The sequence below is a fragment of the Notolepis coatsorum genome, assembly GCF_963971535.1.
Source record: "Notolepis coatsorum genome assembly, chromosome: 7".
Classification (NCBI taxonomy): Eukaryota; Metazoa; Chordata; class Actinopteri; order Aulopiformes; family Paralepididae; genus Notolepis; species Notolepis coatsorum.
The window spans coordinates 26282047-26303566 of NC_140171.1; the positions used below are offsets into that span (position 1 = coordinate 26282047).

The 21520-nt window shown below is 44.5% G+C and overlaps 1 protein-coding gene across 1 annotated transcript in view; it reads left to right on the forward strand.

Annotated features, from left to right (window-relative positions):
* Positions 1-5099: 5099 nt before the first annotated feature.
* The window catches only part of LOC311231588 (neuromedin-K receptor-like), a gene marked incomplete at both ends in the record, with an annotated part of 46436 nt that continues 30015 nt past the window's right edge, over positions 5100-21520 (forward strand). The window contains 3 exons of the mRNA XM_084318216.1: positions 5100-5473; positions 7318-7506; positions 17321-17471. Coding sequence (XP_084174342.1) covers positions 5100-5473; positions 7318-7506; positions 17321-17471 — 714 coding nt within the window. The remainder of the gene's footprint in view (positions 5474-7317; positions 7507-17320; positions 17472-21520) is intronic.

Below are 21520 nucleotides of genomic sequence, written 5' to 3' on the forward strand. Positions count from 1 at the left end.
CGGCGCCGGGGACAACCGTGCTCGTCACGGATCTGGGGTTTAGCGAGTTCGATTCCCGGACTGCAGCCGTGCCTTTCCCAGAGTGTCTTCCCCCCCATCTGTACCCCTTCGGCCTGTTTCTGTCGGTCATTCTTGACCAGAGTAAATGCGATAAACGCAAAAAAGAGCCAGCGGAATGGCCAAAGTTTAAAAAAAGAATAGGCATAAAATAAGTACAATGACGCTCAAAGGCATGTGAACCCCCCCGGAACAGTCAGTCCCCCAAACACCCCACACATCAATCCCTACCAGATCCCCATCCAAGACACACCCCCCGGAAAAAAGCACGTCATGACCGAAAGAAAACACAAACAGCCCGCGCGCCACTCACACCGCCATGCACGGCGACGGGAATGCCACCCCTGCAGGCCGCGCCATCTCCCCCGGTCTATAATATATAGTGTTTATACTCACTGTTCATACTGTACACAGTATTGTTCATACCCTAGCTTGTACCAAAGCACCTCAAAGGCACGAGGCTACAAACATCACAAAACAAACTGGTCAGACTACTGCTTGACCTTACTCCTAAAACCCACCTCACCCCTGCCCATTTTGACAACCTAGGATGGCTTAGAGTAGACGACAGAGTACAGCAACTTGCAATGGGCCTGGTCTACAAGATACACTACACCACTAAGATACCCATGTACAGTACAGGTCGAAATACTTCCCAAAGGTCAGTGAATTCCACGACCACAACACCAGAGGGAGTTCCACAAATCATGTTGCAGTAGTTCTATCTATTACTCAATTTCACAATTTTCTTATATACTATGATTCTACTGTCACCATGTATGCATATGCTCACTACATGTATTTATTGCTCCATCACCACCCACTAACTCTAACCCCTGTCCCAAACCCCACCCCCCCCATCTCTCTGAGTGGTTGTCTCATAGTGCTGACTAGGTGGTGGATGTCTTGCCTCGGGGTCTTGGCCAAGATTGCAGTGACTGTTCTACGTGCACCACAGAGGCCATGGATCAGCTTCTTACCGTCTTCTGTCAACGTGGTTCAGACGTGGAGTTCATTGCTGGGTTAAGTACTTCTATTCTATTCACATAATATGCTTACTACATATATCTATTCTATTCACATATATGCTTACCACTTGTATCTATTCAAGCAAGTCATACAATCACTAGTTTTGTCACATCTGGACTACTGTCCAGCAATCTGGTCAAATGCATCCAAACAAGACTTAAATAAAATACAGCTTACTCAAAATAGAGCTGCAAGACTTGCATTGCATAGCTCAATTAGAAACTGTTGAGAAAATGCACAAGGAACTGTCATGGATGAGAGTCAATGAGAGATTAGTGTGTAGTCTTATTTTGTTTATGAGAAATATTTATACTTTACATAAACCTGTGTGCCTCTTTTTGCAGCTGGTGCTTATTAGTGATGGTCATGGCTATGGCACTAGACAAGCCTTGAGGGGTCGGTTCGCCCTGCCAAGACCCAGAACTGATATTGGTTTCAATTACCAGTAAGGTGGGATTCAAGAGGAGACTACAAGTGGCTGTAATGCAGAAAGAGATTGATTTAGGTTGGGTCTAATCTGTGTCTAATGAATGGGTTCTTGTGTTGGGTTATGTGTTGTTTTGGAATGTGTTTGTCTAGTGGTTATGAGGAGTATTAGAGTATGAGTGTATGGAATGTTGTGTTGTTTTTGTGCATGTTTTAGTTTTCTCTGAGATGTCTTCGTTTGTTGTTTTATTGATTTTTTTATTGATTTTTTTTTATCCACTTTTTCTCCCATTTTCTATATTTTTCTCCCATCCCAATTTCGTATCATCCAATTCAACCCTCCCCTGTCACGAACGCTGTGTCTTGCCTCCCACAAGCCGGCTGCAATGTGGACTAAGTCATACATAGCACAAGTCCCCTCCGGTACTTGAGGTAACAGCAGTCGCATCTTTTCACCTGCGCAGCTCGATCTCTCAGTGGCGAGGAGTAACGCGTGGGAGGCTCACGCTGCCTCCGACACTTCCTGATTCTACTGCGCAGGCGCACCAACCGACCTGTAGGAGTCGCTGTCCACAACGCCCGATCCCCACCCATCAGTTTCCCACCCCCTAATACGGCCAATGTGTATTAGTATGAACGGCCAGCTAAACTGAAAGCAATGTGGAGTGCTGGGCTCGAACAGGCAAGCCCAGTGTCTCCGTCATTCGTGGCGAGCGCCTTGCCCACTACGCCACGTAGCCGCCCTGATATTTGTTGTTTTATTGATATTTGTTATTGTTCTATATTAGAAAATGTTTGCATACATATTTGTTTGTATGTCTGATTTTGATTGGTTTAATGTTCTATAATTGTTTGTATATTTTATTGGTGTTTTATTGATATTTGTTTTGTTTTTATGTTGTTTTATTGATTATTCTTGTTTAATTGTATATGTTTGGATCCAGACCCCAGGAAGAATAGTCGCTGCTGAGGCAGTGACTAATGGGGATCTGAAATAAAGAAATAAAGAAAGAAATCTATTGCTATGTCCGCCCATCACAATCACGCAAACTGTCTAACGCCTGTCCCGTCTCCCTGTCTCCCTGTGAGTGGCTGTCTCGGAGTGATGACCGGAGTGTTGGACGTCTCGTGATGATGACCGGGAGGATGCGACCCTCTCTGCGCCGCCCCTTTGCCTCAAATAGATCCGCTATCAGCTCTATCTTTAATCTTTCAAAATGTTCAGTTGCTATCGCATGCACTTACTCACACATGTGAGTGCATGCTTTACCAACCGCTCGCCTGGTTTACTGCAACACTACTATCACCAACATCTAAGAAGGGAGATACCCCCTTGAATGGCCCTTCTAAGGTTTCTCTCCTCCACATTGCTTGCACATTTATTTAAAAAAAAAAATTACTTTATGGTGTTTTGTTCTTGACCTATTGTGATGTTTCTTCTTGACTTGTTTAAAGAAGACGTGTCCGGCCCATGGGGACATTAACGTGTGTTGTCGGGCCTCACAAATAAATTTGATTTGATTTGATTTATGTTCAACCCAGATTCGGCTCAAACAAGGGAAACGCCCTACCCACAGCCGTAAAAGAATGTGAATCCCTACCAACCTTCAAAACCACTCTCAAAGAGCACCTACGGGAGGCTGCAATTCGAAACTGGCCCCGGTAAATGTCCAAACTCCCCCCCACTCACCCACCCAACCCCCTCCAATGTTTCCCCCCCCCCTCGATATATTTTCTTTTAGGATCTCTGTCTCTTAAACAGTACTGTATATTTGTATATCTTGTATGTCATAAATGTCTGGATGTAACAGTACTGTATATCTGTATCAATGTCATAAATGTCATGATGAATTGAAAATGGGGGACCCTGATGTAAACAAGACGAAAGTCTTTCTCTGGACTGCATCCCCTTAACAATTGTGTGTATTGAGCCGTACTGTATTGTACCCATTCTGCAATCTGTTAATAAAGTTTTCAATCAATCAATCAATCCTCCATATTCTATATATATTTCATATCTACTCATATTATTTAAACCACCATTGGTTATATCGCCCATAGAGCATTCATATTTATAATACTGCCTGGCAGCAAAACATATGCCTCACTAAAACACATATAGGCTATACATGTTATATTTCCTCCCCAAAAGAAAAATTGGCTTGACGTTTAAAATTTAGTTTTTTCATAAGTGGGCAGAGATGATGAATTGTTGATTTACTATATGCAAATTTGAATATGAATATTTAAATTATATTCCACATTTTCCAACATTTAAACTATGTCACAATTTGCAATCAGGGAAACTAGGATTATAATAGTTGTTCTTTTTTGTATTGCCTTTCATTTTGAATGCATTTTGAATTATTATTATTATTGAAAATGTGAAAGTTCATATTGTAGGGAAATTGCCCCAGGGTGTTCAAGTATACATGTTTTGATAGCCGTATTCATTTCTAATGAGCTATAGTGAGAATCAACATATGTGTAGGCCTAATCAATCATTGGCAGAATTAGTAGCCTAACAGAAATAAAGTCAGACTATATAGCCAATAGAACCCCTACAGAGAAGGCTATTATTTCCTATATATATTAGAGGGTGTCGCTTGCGGCTTGACATTGCTTTCATTCGGCTATATGGATTGCCATGGATTGATGATAAGAATTGAAAATGGGGGACCCTGATGTAAACAAGACAAACGTCTTTCTCTGGTCTGCATCCCCTTAACAATTGTGTGTATTGAGCCGTACTGTATATTGTACCCATTCTGCAATCTGTTAAATAAAGTTTTCATTAATTAATTCATTCATAAACGGAGACACCATTAGGCCAACACTTGGGTGTGAGCTTTATTCGGCCGTTTGTCGTGACTCGTGATTACGTAAAAGAAGCTCAACCTATATAAAATGCACTGAGCCATATGCTGATATATCACTGGCACTGCAGTGGCCAGAGTATAGCTACTACTGACTTCCTGTGTGGTCAACAGTGATATGGAATAATCCACTGCAGCCGCGAGCCCGCGACGTCAGAGAAGCCAGCCAGAGTGGCCAACTGATAATAACACGACACCAGAAAAGTGTGTCCCTTCACGGAGCGGTGGACTGTTAGTGTTTCCACTGTATTGGAACGGCGCACTAAAACGGACCGTGATCAGTTGATTGAGGCTGAGCGTGATGGTCACGACGATGCGCATTTACGCACAGATCTACTCTAGACCTAATTGCTGGGGGACTTGATTGAGATTTTAATGATTGAGTCGACATCATCATCCCTCACGTGGGGCTGCACAGAAATGAAGAATTGCTATATATAATTAAGTATGCCTTGATGTCATTTATTTTTTTCTTTTATTTTTTGATATTTTTTTTTATTATTTGTATTTTTTATTTTTTTTTGACTGCGATCTGTGGTGCTGAATTTTCCTCGGGATCAATAAAGTTATATTCTATTATATTATATTCATACTGGGGTAAAAACGTTCGCGCGTACGGTGCGTGCCGTGCGCACTGGGGTGCCAAAGTGATTTTACGCAGCTTGCGAACACCGAATTTTTCAAGTAAATCCGAATGAAGATACCTGAAGAATGGCTGATGATGTACAGTACGGATCCAACGCAACTCGAACGAATTTCACAAACCAATTCGTTCAACCGACCTGGCGCATCGCACTGTGGTCAGTGGCTTACAGCTCCGTGCTCGTCGTGGCGGTGTTGGGGAACTTGATTGTCATGTGGATCATACTGGCACACAAGCGCATGAGAACCGTGACGAATTATTTCCTGTTGAACTTGGCTTTCTCTGACGCTTCGATGGCAGCCTTCAATACGCTGATTAACTTTATCTACGCGGCTCATGGCGAGTGGTACTTTGGAGAGGCGTACTGCAGCTTCCACAACTTCTTTCCCGTCACCGCTGTGTTCTCCAGCATCTACTCCATGACCGCTATATCAGTGGACAGGTGATCCATGGGGAGGGAGGGGTATTGTTATTTAAAATATTGTAGAAATATTTTAGAAATATTTTGTAGTTCTTCAGACCGTCCTCATCCTTATATTGGGATAATTCCCCGATTGTCATCTGATTACTTCAGATAGTAGACACGTTGTATTAGCATAATAGTGTGGTCAAGGCTACTATAATATTTCAAGGATGTCCAGCAGCCTCTGCATTTCATAATAGCTCGACTGATTCTCATAATTCAATTAATGCTAAATGAACGAAGACCATGATTTTGTGTGTGTTGCTTGATAAGTTCCAAAATATCTAATTTGTTTAGTGACACACACCATTTTTTAATAGAGAGGAATTTAAATTCACAGCTTGAAAACATTATTTTTACCTGGTAGTATTTTGCAAGCAGTGGAGAAATGGTCAGATATAATGTACATGTGCTTGTAAAGACTATAGAATTGTCCCCTTTACAATAAACCAATAACATAGGCTACTAAACCTTTGACCAGGAGGGTTTCCGAAGACTTGCGCATATGTGACACTAAGTGACCATATAATCGACAATCAAGGAAAATAACAAACGCGTGACACAAAGCCATGTTCATGTATCAATATATAGAATCACGTTGAACAAATCACGACATTCTGCATGTATATATTTTGTCAAACAATACACAGGGAGTGGGCGGCTAGGTGGTGCAGTGGGCAAGGCACTCACCACCAATGCTGGAGACGCTGGGTTTGAGCCCAGCTCTCCACATTGTTTTCAGTTTGGCTGGTCGTCCGTACTAATACAATTGGCAGTATTAGAGGGTGGGAAAACTGATGGGTGGGGATCGGACGTTGTGGACAGCGACTCCTACAGGTCGGTTGGTGCGCCTGCGCAGTAGAATCAGGAAGCGACGGGGGCGGCGTCCCTCCAAAGCGCAGACCCCTGACGCTGAAAGATCGCGCTGCGCAGGTGAAAAGATGCGACGGCTGCTACCTCGAGTACCGGAGGGGACTCGTGCAATGTATGGCTTCGTCCACATTACAGCCGGCTTGTGGGAGGCATGAAACAGCGTTCGAGATAGGGGAGGGTAGAATTGGATGATACGAAATTGGGATGGGAGAAAAAATAGAAAATGGGAGAAAAAGTGGATAAAAAAAATTAAAATAAAAAATACACAGGTAAAACATGGGCACTGATATTGTACATTTGACATGCATACACTATTCTCCTGTACTCGTTTCAAGCTTTAGGTCACACGGCCCACTACCTCCTCATGTGAATGAATGAATGAATGAAAACTTTATTTAACAGATTGCAGAATGGGTACAATACAGTACGGCTCAATACATACAATTGTTAAGGGGATGCAGACCTGAGAAAGACATTTGTCTTGTTTCCATCAGGGTCCCCCATTTTCAATTCATATAGACATTTATGACATACACAACATACATGACATTTGTGGCATAGGGACATATAGGTATTTAGTACATTTGTGACATAAACGGTATTCAAATATACAGTACTGTTACCCCTAGATCCTGACAGAGTATATACATATGATGGGGAGGGGACTGTACATTAGGAGGGGGTGGGTGGGTGGGAGAGAAATATACATACGGCGGGGAGGGAATATATACATGCGGTGGGGAGGAGACTGTCTATTAGGAGGTGGTGGGGGTTTTGGGCATTTACGGTGGCCAGTTTCGAATTGCAGCCTCCCGTAGGTGCTCTTTAAGAGCGGTTTTGAATGTGGGCAGGGATTCACATTCCTTTACAGCTTTGGGTAGGGCGTTCCACATTGTTGTGGCATAATTGCGAAACGTGTTTAGTCCCTTGTTTGTACCTCTGCCCCGCAGGTACGTGGCCATCATCCACCCCCTGAAGCCGCGTCTGTCGGCCACGGCGACCAAGGTGATCATAGTGTGTATCTGGAGTCTAGCCGTGGTGCTGGCCTTCCCCCTCTGCTTCTTCTCCACCATCCGCGTCTTGCCCCGCAGGACCATCTGTTATGTAGCGTGGCCCAGACCTGGAGATGACTCATTCATGTGAGTACACACACACACACACGCACGCACGCACGCACACGCACACACACACACACACACACACACACACACACACACACACACACACACACACACACACACACACACACACACACACACACACACACACACACTTACTCCACTACATTCATCTGAACACATCAGTTACTAGTTACTTTGAAGAAAAAGATGTTGCATAAAAAAGATGGCTGATGATTATATACTTTCATATTTGAAGCCTGCAAACTTCAAGAGGATGTAATCAGACAGAGCAGCATAACTGGACCACATAACACTTTAACATAACCTTTAATCAGAGCAGCATAACTGGACCACATATCACTTTATCACCTTAGCATAACCTTCAGAGGTCAATGGCTCGATGGTTTAATGCTCCCAAGCACTGGAATACACATAATATACCTCATGTAGAATGCATACTTTTACTTTAGATACTTAGGTACATTCAATAGCAAATACCTCTCTACTTTTACTTAAGTAGAATTTGAATGGAGGACTTTTACTTTTTCCAGAGTACTAATTTATCTGGGTATTTCTACTTTTACTCAAGTAAAGGAACTGTGTACTTCGTCCAGACTTCTCGGAGAGGTTCAGACTCCATGCTTACACACACATTATTATAATAATTTTTCTGACAATATATAAATAACATGTGACAGAAGCACATACAGTCTGGAATACTGCCAAGGATCGACACAAAAAAGCTCAGAGCTTATTTCCATTGTGGTCCTTGTAGGGGGGCAGGGGAACGAAGTGTTCAGACATGCATCATACAGACATCGTAAAGACACATGACATCACATAGACATAACATACATATAAAAACATGTAAAAGTGGTGTGACAACATCATGTCACCTATACCGTTGCACAGATAAGATGTGACATTATTTTAGGCGGCTACGTGGCGTAGTGGGCAAAGCGCTCGCCACGAATGACGGAGACGCTGGGCTTGCCTGTTCGAGCCCAGCGCTCCACATTGCTTTCAGTTTAGCTGGCCGTCCATACTAATACACATTGGCCGTATTAGGGGGTGGGAAACTGATGGGTGGGGATCGGGCGTTGTGGACAGCGACTCCTACAGGTCGGTTGGTGCGCCTGCGCAGTAGAATCAGGAAGTGTCGGGGGCAGCGTGAGCCTCCCACGCGTTACTCCTCGCCACTGAGAGATCGAGCTGCGGAGGTGAAAAGATGCGACTGCTGTTACCTCAAGTACCGGAGGGTACTTGTGCTATGTATGACTTAGTCCACATTGCAGCCGGCTTGTGGGAGGCAAGAAACAGCGTTCGTGACAGGGGAGGGTTGAATTGGATGATACGAAATTGGGATGGGAGAAAATATAGAAAATGGGAGAAAAAGTGGATAAAAAAAAAAAGATGTGACATTATTTTAACCTATACAGTTGCACAAGTAAGATGTGACATTAACATATACAGTTGAGAGAGTGAACAGCTTTAAGTACCTCGGAGCCTACATATCCGAGGACTTGACATGGACCACACACATTGACAGTGTTGTGAAGAAGGCACGACAACGCCTCTACTTCCTCAGGCGCCTAAGGAAGTTCCAAGTCAGTCAGAAGATCCTTAAGAACTTCTACTCATGTACAATAGAGAGCATCCTGACTGGCAACATCACCTCCTGGTTTGGGAATAGCACTGCACAAGACCGAAGCAGACTACAAAGAGTGACGCGTTCAGCCGAACGCACAATTGGAGGGGGGCTCCCCACCCTCCAGAACATTTACAACAAGCGGTGCAGGGGCAAGGCTAAGAGAATCATTAAGGACTCCAGTCACCCGAACAACTGCCTCTTTGAACTGCTGCGGTCAGGCAAGCGATACCGGAGTCTCAAGGCGAGCACAGAAAGACTCAGAAGAAGCTTCTATCCCCAGGCCATCAGGCTGCTCAACGAACAATGAACACTACACAACAACCATCAAACGCACATAGCACACACATCCACACACACACACTCACTTTAAACAAACACACTGTAGCACCCACTCCCCACACTTTATAGCACACACTCACTTTAAACAAACACACTGTAGCACCCACTCCCCACACTTTATATTTATTGATAAAGGATTGCACTACAACTCGTACACCTTACTGTAAATTGTACCTAAATTGTACCTCATCCCATTTCTGCTTTGCACTATATAGTATTGTATATTAGTACACTGCATAGTATTGTATATTATATGGTAACTCAGTTACGTCTATTCTGCATCGAACATTGTACATATGTCTATACTGAACACTGTGACCTCATTTTCTACTTCTAATTTACATGCTATACTATGTTATTGATACTTATCTTGTCTAGCACAGTCTCTGGAGCGTAACAGTAAGAAGCATTTTGTATAAAAGTATTCTGTACTTCTGTATGACAACTATTAAAGAAACTTGAAACTTGAAAACTTGCACAGGTAAGATGTGACATTACTTTAACCCAGTGGCAGTTCTATACCCCTTTTAACCCTAAATGTAATATTAGCCCCCCTAAGATTGAAAAAAATTAAATAAAAATAACAAAAAGAAATGTTTTAACTTTCACAATAGCTTACATTTAGTCTGTTTAAAATATCCTTAATTAATACAAACATTAGAACGGCTTGTGCAGGCAGACCTTCAACCCCAGGCCTCGGCTGGGGAGGAACACCATGCTGGCCGACGTGGTGGAGAAATTCAAAAGCACAGCACTTCATCATCAAAGGGCTGGTGGCGGCTAGCTGCTGCAGGGCTGGTGGAGGCTAGCTGCTGCAGGGCTGGTGGAGGCTAGCTGCTGCAGGGCTGGTGGAGGCTAGCTGCTGCAGGGCTGGTGGAGGCTAGCTGCTGCAGGGCTGGTGGAGGATAGCTGCTGCAGGGCTGGTGGAGGCTAGCTGCTGCAGGGCTGGTGGAGGCTAGCTGATGCAGGGCTGGTGGAGGCTAGCTGCTGCAGGGCTGGTAGAGGCTAGCTGCTGCAGGGCTGGTGGAGGCTAGCTGCTGCAGGGCTGGTGGAAGCTAGCTGATGGAGGCTTGCTGCTGTAGGGCTGGTGGAGGCTGGTTGCTGCAGGGCTGGTAGAGGCTAGCTGCTGCAGGGCTGGTGGAGACTACCTGTAGCTTCTGCAGGGCTGGTGGAGGCTAGCGGGTGGAGGCTTGCTGCTGCAGGGCTGGTGGAGGCTAGCTGCTGCAGGGCTGGTGGAGGCTAGTGGTAGTAGCGGGTGGAGGCTTGCTGCTGTAGGGCTGGTGGAGGCTGGTTGCTGCAGGGCTGGTGGAGGCTGGTTGCTGCAGGGCTGGTGGAGGCTAGCTGCTGCAGGGCTGGTGGAGGCTAGCTGCTGTAGGGCTGGTGGAGGCTAGTTGCTGCAGGGCTGGTAGAGGATAGCTGCTGCAGGGCTGGTGGAGGCTAGCGGTAGTAGCGGGTGGAGGCTTGCTGCTGTAGGGCAGGTGGAGGCTAGTTGCTGCAGGGCTGGTAGAGGCTAGCTGCTGAAGGCTGGTGGAGGCTAGCAAGCCTCGACTGAGGCTAGTAGGCCTCAGCCCACAAAGCAGGGCAGATGGAGGCTACAGCTTGTAGAGCAGATGGAGTAAGCCTCAGCTCACAGAGCAGATGGAAAGGGCCTCAGTATGCTGATGAATGAATGAATGAATGAATGAATGAATGAATGAATGAATGAATGAATGAATGAATGAATGAATGAATGAATGAAAACTTTATTTAACAGATTGCAGAATGGGTACAATACAGTACGGCTCAATACATACAATTGTTAAGGGGATGCAGACCTGAGAAAGACATTTGTCTTGTTTCCATCAGGGTCCCCCATTTTCATTTCATATAGACATTTATGACATACACAACATACATGACATTTATGGCATAGGGACATATAGGTATTTAGTACTGATACATTTGTGACATAAGCGGTATTCAAATATACAGTACTGTTACCCCTAGATCCTGACAGAGTATATACATATGATGGGGAGGGGACTGTACATTAGGAGGGGGTGGGTGGGTGGGTGGGAGGGAAATATACATACGGCGGGGAGGGAATATATACATGCGGTGGGGAGGAGACTGTCTATTAGGAGGTGGTGGGGGTTTTGGGCATTTACGGTGGCCAGTTTCGAATTGCAGCCTCCCGTAGGTGCTCTTTAAGAGCGGTTTTGAATGTGGGCAGGGATTCACATTCCTTTACAGCTTTGGGTAGGGCGTTCCACATTGTTGTGGCATAATTGCGAAACGTGTTTAGTCCCTTGTTTGAGCCGAATCTGGGTTTAACATGATTTGTTGAGCTTCCTCTGGTGTAGTGGTTGTGGTATTCACTGACCTTTGGGAAGTATTTTGACATGTACATGGGCACCCCGGTCGTATAGTGTATCTTGAAGACCAGGCCCATTGCAAGTTGCTGTACTCTGTCGTCTACTCTAAGCCATCCTAGGTTGTCAAAGTGGGCAGGGGTGAGGTGGGTTCTGGGGTTCAGGTCAAGTAGTAGTCTGACCAGTTTGTTTTGTGATGTTTGTAATTTTGTTTTAAGCGCCTTTGAGGTGCTTTGGTACCATGAGGTGCACGCATAGTCATAGTACCCTTGAATGATTGCTCCTGCCAGAGTCTTCAGGGTATTCTTGTTTACCAGAGAGGAGATCCGGTACAAGAATCTAGTTCGTTGGTTGACTTTTTTTATTACATTGGATGCCATTTTGTCACAGGAAAGATTTGCCTCTAGGATGGAACCCAGGTAGGTAATTTCGTCTTTCCTTGTGACAATATTGTCACCCACTGTAACTGAGAAGCCGTCGGTCTTGCTGAGTTTGTTATTTGAACCGAAGAGAATGGACTCTGTTTTGCCCATGTGTAATGATAGTTTGTTATCAGCGAGCCATATGCAGATTTTGCCTAGTTCCGTGCTGAGGGTTTTTTCAACCTGCAATTTGTTCTTGTCAGAGACCAGCAGGGCTGAGTCGTCCGCAAACAGGAACAAGTTGCAGTCACAGGCTGACGACATGTCATTTGCAGAGATTAGGAAGAGTAGCGGTCCTAGTATGCTTCCTTGTGGAACACCACAGCTCACTGTGAGGGGGGGGGGATAGAGTACCATTTACCTCTACCATCTGTTCTCTCCCCTCCAGGTAGGATTGCATCCAGCTCACTGATAAGCTACCTGTAGCTTCTGCAGGGCTGGTGGAGGCTAGCGGGTGGAGGCTTGCTTTACTTTGGGAAGTATTTTGACATGTACATGGGCACCCCGGTCGTATAGTGTATCTTGAAGACCAGGCCCATTGCAAGTTGCTGTACTCTGTCGTCTACTCTAAGCCATCCTAGGTTGTCAAAGTGGGCAGGGGTGAGGTGGGTTCTGGGGTTCAGGTCAAGTAGTAGTCTGACCAGTTTGTTTTGTGATGTTTGTAATTTTGTTTTAAGCGCCTTTGAGGTGCTTTGGTACCATGAGGTGCACGCATAGTCATAGTACCCTTGAATGAGTGCTCCTGCCAGAGTCTTCAGGGTATTCTTGTTTACCAGAGAGGAGATCCGGTACAAGAATCTAGTTCGTTGGTTGACTTTTTTTATTACATTGGATGCCATTTTGTCACAGGAAAGATTTGCCTCTAGGATGGAACCCAGGTAGGTAATTTCGTCTTTCCTTGTGACAATATTGTCACCCACTGTAACTGAGAAGCCGTCGGTCTTGCTGAGTTTGTTATTTGAACCGAAGAGAATGGACTCTGTTTTGCCCATGTGTAATGATAGTTTGTTATCAGCGAGCCATATGCAGATTTTGCCTAGTTCCGTGCTGAGGGTTTTTTCAACCTGCAATTTGTTCTTGTCAGAGACCAGCAGGGCTGAGTCGTCCGCAAACAGGAACAAGTTGCAGTCACAGGCTGACGACATGTCATTTGCAGAGATTAGGAAGAGTAGCGGTCCTAGTATGCTTCCTTGTGGAACACCACAGCTCACTGTGAGGGGGGGGGGATAGAGTACCATTTACCTCTACCATCTGTTCTCTCCCCTCCAGGTAGGATTGCATCCAGCTCACTGATAAGCTACCTGTAGCTTCTGCAGGGCTGGTGGAGGCTAGCGGGTGGAGGCTTGCTGCTGCAGGGCTGGTGGAGGCTAGCTGCTGCAGGGCTGGTGGAGGCTAGTGGTAGTAGCGGGTGGAGGCTTGCTGCTGTAGGGCTGGTGGAGGCTGGTTGCTGCAGGGCTGGTGGAGGCTAGCTGCTGCAGGGCTGGTGGAGGCTAGCTGCTGTAGGGCTGGTGGAGGCTAGTTGCTGCAGGGCTGGTATAGGATAGCTGCTGCAGGGCTGGTGGAGGCTAGCGGTAGTAGCGGGTGGAGGCTTGCTGCTGTAGGGCAGGTGGAGGCTAGTTGCTGCAGGGCTGGTAGAGGCTAGCTGCTGAAGGCTGGTGGAGGCTAGCAAGCCTCGACTGAGGCTAGTAGGCCTCAGCCCACAAAGCAGGGCAGATGGAGGCTACAGCTTGTAGAGCAGATGGAGTAAGCCTCAGCTCACAGAGCAGATGGAAAGGGCCTCAGTATGCTGATGGAGCCCACAACACCAAAACTAATTAAATAATCCACAAGCCACAGGAAGTTTCTTGAAAACAATATTTGCTGCTGCAGTCCCGGCAGTGGCGGCTGGTGAATTCTTCTCCAGGAGGGGCGCTATACCAAACATTTTGCAAACATGTACAAGGCACGCATTGGCGAATATTATCACCATTGCCATCAATCAATATATGATCACAGTCAGTCAAATGCAACCACGTTTCCAATAGCCCTACACAAACACGCACAGCTCTCTCTCTCTCTCTCTCTCTCTCTCTCTCTCTCTCTCTCTCTCTCTCTCTCTCTCTCTCTCTCTCTCTCTCTCTTCCACCTTTTGTTTCTCTTCCTCCACTTGTCTCTTTCTCTCCTCCATCTCTCTCTCTCTCTCTCTCTCTGATCCATCCAATAATAATAACATATGTATAGCTTGTCATTTTAAACAAGTTACCATTCATTGTCCAGGTGATTATGGCCCCCCTGCGGCGAAATTAATTAGTTAGTTCAACAACAACACAGCATCGCTCTAACAGTCAGAGCGAGAGAGAGAGAGAGAGAGCGCGAGAGAGAGAGAGAGAGAGAGAGAGAGAGAGAGAGAGAGAGAGAGAGAGAGAGAGAGAGAGAGAGAGAGAGAGAGAGAGAGAGAGAGAGAAAAAACGCGACTCACTTAGTTTAGTTGAAGCGCGCCTCGGTCCTGTATATGTCCAGACTGTCCATGTCCACTGCCCAGACCGCATCCAGCCATATAGCTTGTTGTTGTTGTTCTTACCAAACCAGCTAACTACTAGCAGACAACCAGACAACTACTAGCAGAGCGTATTTCCTCGAGGCGATGTCACATGCCACTCTCAGCCAATAGAGTGACTACTTCGGGCACTAGACCAAGCGCTCTCGGATATCGTATTTGATTGTGTTATGTTGTACGTACGTATTTATTTACACGTACGTATGTATTTGCCCTGTGAGTTGCGCACGGACCGTGGAGCTGAGATCGAGCGCGCATGAAAAGGGGTTGGAGGGGGCTAGGCCGCTAGGGGCCGGGGGGCGTGAATACTTTCCTTTCTTCTTCTTCTTTTAACCAGGGAGGGCGGCGGCCTAGCGTCCCCTATTGACCAGCCGCCACTGAGTCCCGGGCTAAAAGCGAGCCTCGCTGCAGCAAGAGCTAGAGCTCTGAGTAGGCTCAGCTTGTTGTATAGCAGTTCCACAGAAGCAAAACAAATACCCCAAACAGTCCACTAATTCACTGCACCAAATCCTTACCCGGATTGGAAAGAATGCCAGGATGAAAAATTAACTACTGGTTACTAAAAAGAGTACAAAAAGTGTTAAAAACTAAGAAAAAGACAAGTTACAAACAAAACATGAGCAAACACTGAACAGAGACAATAGACGTGCTGCCACATGCATGCATGACTTATATACAGTATGTCCACATAGATTACAAACAGCCCAAGGGAGAGAAACACCGTAAATGCAGCCAGACATTCTTGGGTATTTTTTTCAGTCACATACATGTGCTGAGCTCATAACGTGGTTGGTGCACACAACTAACCTAGGCTGACAGGCCACAGCACGATAACACACTAACGCATGCGTGCACACGCACACATAAAACCACACACACACGCTTAATTGGATAGACACACAAACAAACAAACACACATATATGTATGCACACACATACACACACACACTTATACTCGCACATACTCACACACACACACACACACACACACTCGCGCACACACACACACGCACACACACACACACACACACACACACACACACACACACACACACACACACACACACACACACACACACCTGTACATGCATACACACTCTTTCTAGCCTTGCATGACATGTCGTCAGCTTGTGACTGCAACTTGTTCCTGTTTGCGGACGACTCAGCCCTGCTGGTCTCTGACAAGAACAAGTTACAGGTTGAAAAAAACCTCAGCTCGGAACTAGGCAAAATCTGCATATGGCTCGCCGATAACAAACTATCATTACACATGGGCAAAACAGAGTCCATTCTCTTCAGTTCAAATAACAAACTCAGCAAGACCGACGGCTTATCAGTTACAGTGGGTGACAATATTGTCACAAGGAAAGATGAAATTACCTACCTGGGTTCCATCCTAGAGGCTAATCTTTCCTGTGACAAAATGGCATCCAACGTAATAAAAAAAGTCAACCAACAAACTCGATTCTTGTACCGGATCTCCTCTCTGGTAAACAAGAATACCCTGAAGACTCTGGCAGGAGCACTCATTCAAGGGTACTACAACTATGCTTGCACCTCATGGTACTAAAGCACCTCAAAGGCACTAAAAACCAAATTACAAACATCTCAAAACAAACTAGTCAGACTACTGCTTGACCTGACTAGAACCCACCTCACCCCTGCCCACTTTGACAACCTAGGATGGCTTAGAGTAGACGACAGAGTACAGCAACTTGCAATGGGCCTGGTCTACAAGATACACTACACGACCAAGGTACCCATGTACATGTCAAAATACTTCCCAAAGGTCAGTGAATACCATGATCACAACACCAGAGGGAGCTCCACAAATCATGTTAAACCCAGATTCGGCTCAAACAAGGGACTAAACACGCTTTGCAATTATGCCACATCAATGTGGAACGCCCTACCCAAAGCTGTAAAGGAATGTGAATCACTACCCACTTTCAAAAACACTCTCAAAGAACACCTACGGGAGACTGCAATTCGAAACTGGCCCCCACAAATGTCCTAACCCAGTTGTACAGTAAATGACCAAGTATGGCTTTGTCAGTATTCCAATGTACAGTGTACAGTGTCGTCCCCCCACCCCCTACCCATAAAACACAAATTGCTGGCAAATGTCCTCACAGATAAGCTGTTATCTGAGATAAGAGGAGGCTTACTCAGCAGCTCCCACATGCTCATGTGACATATAACATAGATACATAATACAGACAATTTGTATTCCTAAATTTTAATTAGAGATATGATTTAAGCAGTTCCTCTTTCAGTGATTTTTTTTAATGTTTTAAAGGTTTTAGTCATTTTCAGATTCTCGTCAAGCTTGTTCCAGATCTGTGGACCCCTGCATGCTATGCTTAGGCTAGCACAATTGAGCCTTCTCCTCTTGCCAAATATAAGATGCTTATTTCTTGTGTTGTGGATGTGCAGTGGTTGGCAGACTGATTCGTATACGACCTGCTTCAGGAATGAAGACAAACAAAGACAATGTAAGAAGGTAATTTCCAAATTCCTTCTGCCTGTGCAGGTATCACATCATAGTGACAGTGCTGGTCTACCTGCTGCCCCTAGTGGTGATGGCCATCACCTACACCATTGTGGGGGTGACGCTGTGGGGAGGGGAGATCCCGGGGGATTCCTCTGATAACTACCACAGACAGCTTCAAGCCAAGAGGAAGGTAAACAATAATAAACCTTATTACATGGCGTTTTCACATTCGCCGAAATGCTTGATTGTGATTGGTCAATAGCCCCTGACAGCAGTGAATTATTTTTCGATAACTGACCGCTGCAACGCGCAATAATCACCGGTGATTATTGGCAATAATGACCGCTGTTCGCAGCTGGAGCAATCAAGCCCACTGACACACACTGCATCAGTGCAATCAGTCCACACACCTGCCGGCTGCCGGCGATAATAATAACTTTATTTGGGCTGACAGCGGACGGAGCCACAGAACAACTGCGTCTGCATTTGATCTCGTCTTGTCGATGGTGCAAAATGAATTAGGTATATTGTTAGTAAGTTAGCCATGTAATAAGCGGGATAATGTATAGCTATACTCGGTCATTGTCGCAAAATAATTGACCAACACGGAGTTTAGAATACCGAGGCGCCGCGCCGAGGTGTTCTAAATGTAGTGAAGGTCAATTATTTTGTGGTCAATTATACCTCGTAGCTATACATTATCCCTTACTTATAAAGCGCTGCAGTCGAGTCCACCTCTTCCCCCTGGCTGGTCCCGGAAGACAACCGGAAGATCCCGCCCAGTCTATGAGGATATCTAGCATTTTAAGATATCCGCGATACCAAAGCCATAATATATACACTATCGTGTTTAAATCAAATAAAATATTTTGAGCGGGAGAACTACGATATACCCAGTTGGCCACTCTGTCATGCACAGTAGCTTCTATGTAATTCTAGTATGGCAAGTCTGCGCAGAGTTGACTACAGGTCACTTTAAAAAAACATAACTATGTTTTTGTATAGTATAGTTAGTATAGTATAGTTATATATAGCATAACTGTATATTGTATATAGTATAGTGTATAGTAGTGTATATAGGACTCATTACCTTCAATTCGTAAGCTTAGCATTGTATTGTATTTTATCTTAGTACTTTTTATCACGTCTATTTTATTATCTATTCTATTTTATTCTATTATTATTTGTATTTTTTGCACAATCAAGGCGGGCATGGTCACCTTCATTTCACTACATGTCTTGTGTATGTATGTGACTAATACATCTCTTGAATCTTGAGTTGTGAAGTTACACATGAACTAGATTTCATGCCACGTTCTTTGGGCTTTTCTCTTCTTGGCTAGTATGCCCTAAACCAGGGCTATTCAACTGGCGGCCCGCGGGCCAGATCCGGCCCGCGGGATGATTCTGACCGGCCCGCCAAAGATTACATGATAATAAAAAAAAATTAAAAAAATTAAAAATAAATAATATTTAAAAAAAAAAAAATTTTATGTCAACGTTAACACGCACAATTGAGCCTAAAGTCACTCAATTAATGACAGATTTCATTGATAAATTGAGGGAAAACTTTGCAAGTCGATTTGATGAATTTGACATGTCCAGAGAATTGATGCATTTTGTGAGCAACCCATTTGCCAATGTAGCTGCTATTTCCACAAAAGGACAAGAGTTCCTTGCATCACTTCACATTGATGAAGGTCTCCTGCAACTTGAAATAATTGACATGCAAGCATCATCTGCTCTGAAGCAGGCACTTGAGAATGAATCCACCACAACATTTTGGATAAAGTGTATTCATGTCAAGACATTCCCCAAAATAAAAACGCTGGCAATATCTGTGCTAACAATGTTTGGCTCAACATACACCTGTGAATCCAGTTTCTCTCACATGAATGCCATTAAAACAAGCAACGTGCCTCCTTGACAAATGAGCATTTGCATCACTGTTTGCGGGTAGCCCTCACTTCCTATGAACCCTCTTCCTCTGCCATTGCCCAGTCAAAGAAGTGCAATCGCTCTCATTAAATGTGTGTATGTAGGCTAGGCCTGTCTGCCCCCCACCCCCCTGATGTTTGAGAGTTAAGAGTGGACAATAAGTGCTAATAAGATGCTGTGATTTGCTGTTGTTGCACAGACATGAAGCACTTTTTCATAAGCTCAGCTGCACGCCTCGGGTCAAATAACATGCGCAGATTATTCCATCTAATGAATATAATCAAACAACAAAACCTCGATGTAATAATCACCTCACTAGATGCAGAAAAAGCTTTTGATAGAGTAAACTGGTCATTTTTATTCCGGACATTACAAAAATTTGGTTTCGGAGAGTCGTTTATTCATTGGATTAAAACACTATACACGTCACCCAGGGCCACTGTTACTACTAACGGACTAACATCACAAAGCTTCACACTTCACAGGGGAACCAGGCAGGGATGTCCACTCTCCCCCTCTCTTTTTGCCCTTTTTATTGAACCTCTCGCGGCAGCAATCAGACAAAGTGATGATATCAAAGGAATCATTACACACAATACTCACCATAAGATCAGCCTCTATGCAGACGATGTGTTGTTATACCTACAGGAACCAACCAATTCACTACAAGCAACTACCAAACTCATAGACTCCTTCTCTAAAATATCAGACTACGCTATAAATTGGTCAAAGTCAATCATCTTGCCATTGTGGGGGGGTGATAGGAGTCCTGCAGCTCAGATCCTTCCCCTTCCCCTCAGGGAATATTAGATATCTAGGAATCAACATTTCACCCAGACTGTCAGAGTTATTTCAACTCAATTTCATCCCGCTGTTAAAAACAATAGAAGATGACACACAAAGATGGCTAAACTTACCACTCTCACTAATAGGTAGAATATCAACTGTCAAAATGTCAATTCTCCCAAAAATAAATTATCTATTCACTATGATCCCAACCCAGCCTACCACCAATTGGTTCAACTCCCTGGACTCCACCATTACTAAGTTTTACTGGAAGAATAAAAAAGCAAGAATTAAGTTAACCACCCTTCAAAAAAACAAAAAACAAGGAGGACTTGAAGCACCTAACTTTCTCAACTATTATCTGGCCAACCAATTAATATACATCTACAAATGGATTCACCCTACCCAACAATACAACCCCTGGGATGACATTGAGAAGGACATGTGCATGGAAATCTCACCACAAGATCTGCCATTCTTTAGCACAAGCATAAAACATCACTCTTGTTTTAGGAATACAGTCATTTCCACAACTCTGACAGCCTGGTGGAAAGCCAACAAAATCACTGGTAACACACTAACCCCCTGTAAATACACACCAATCTGGCACAACCCTGACTTTCAACTCGGCAAATCACCCATATACTTCCCAGCTTGGAAACATAAAGGCATTACTCATCTCCACCACATCTTCACAGACAACAGCCTAATCACTTATCAAGATTTGACTGAAGGATACGGCATTGGGACAGACCAACACTTCCAATTTCTACAGCTGAAATCAATTTTGAAATAAAAAATTAACACTACACAGAATGATCTTGAACCACCTCCAATTATATTAGCAATGAATAAAATAACATCACAGAGGAAAATATTTTCAAAAATATACAAAATACTGGCAAGCGCAGACACTACATTCCATCTCCCCTTCACAAAATGGGAACAGGACTTGGCTTTCTCTCCCAATGCCGTATCCTGGGAACAAATTTGCACCAACACATTCACAATGACTAACAACACTAACCTTCAATTAATCCAATATAAGGTGTTACACAGAGTACATATCACACAGCACAGGATGTTTCAAATGGGATTTGCAAGCACAGATGTATGCTCCCATTGCACCCTCAACACCCCAGACAACTATTTCCATGCCACCTGGCTCTGCCCACCTGTTCTAGACTTCTGGAATTCCGTCATCAATACACTATCCCGGGTCATGAGCTGCAGCATTCCCCTCTCCCCCTCCCTCTGCCTACTTGGGGATACTACTTCTATCAATTTATTAGTCCAGAACACCAAACCCCTACTTGTTTCTCTAGCTGTTGCCAAGAAAACTATCCTCTTAAACTGGAAGACAAGAAAAAAGGTGAATACTGGCCAATGGTTAGGCCTTCTCTCAAATTACATATGACAGGAAACAATCTCAACCGTGGATCACATCGAAGTCTCACAATTTAATAACATCTGGAAATTGCTTGTGGATAATCTAGGCTCCTAATCATAGGAGAT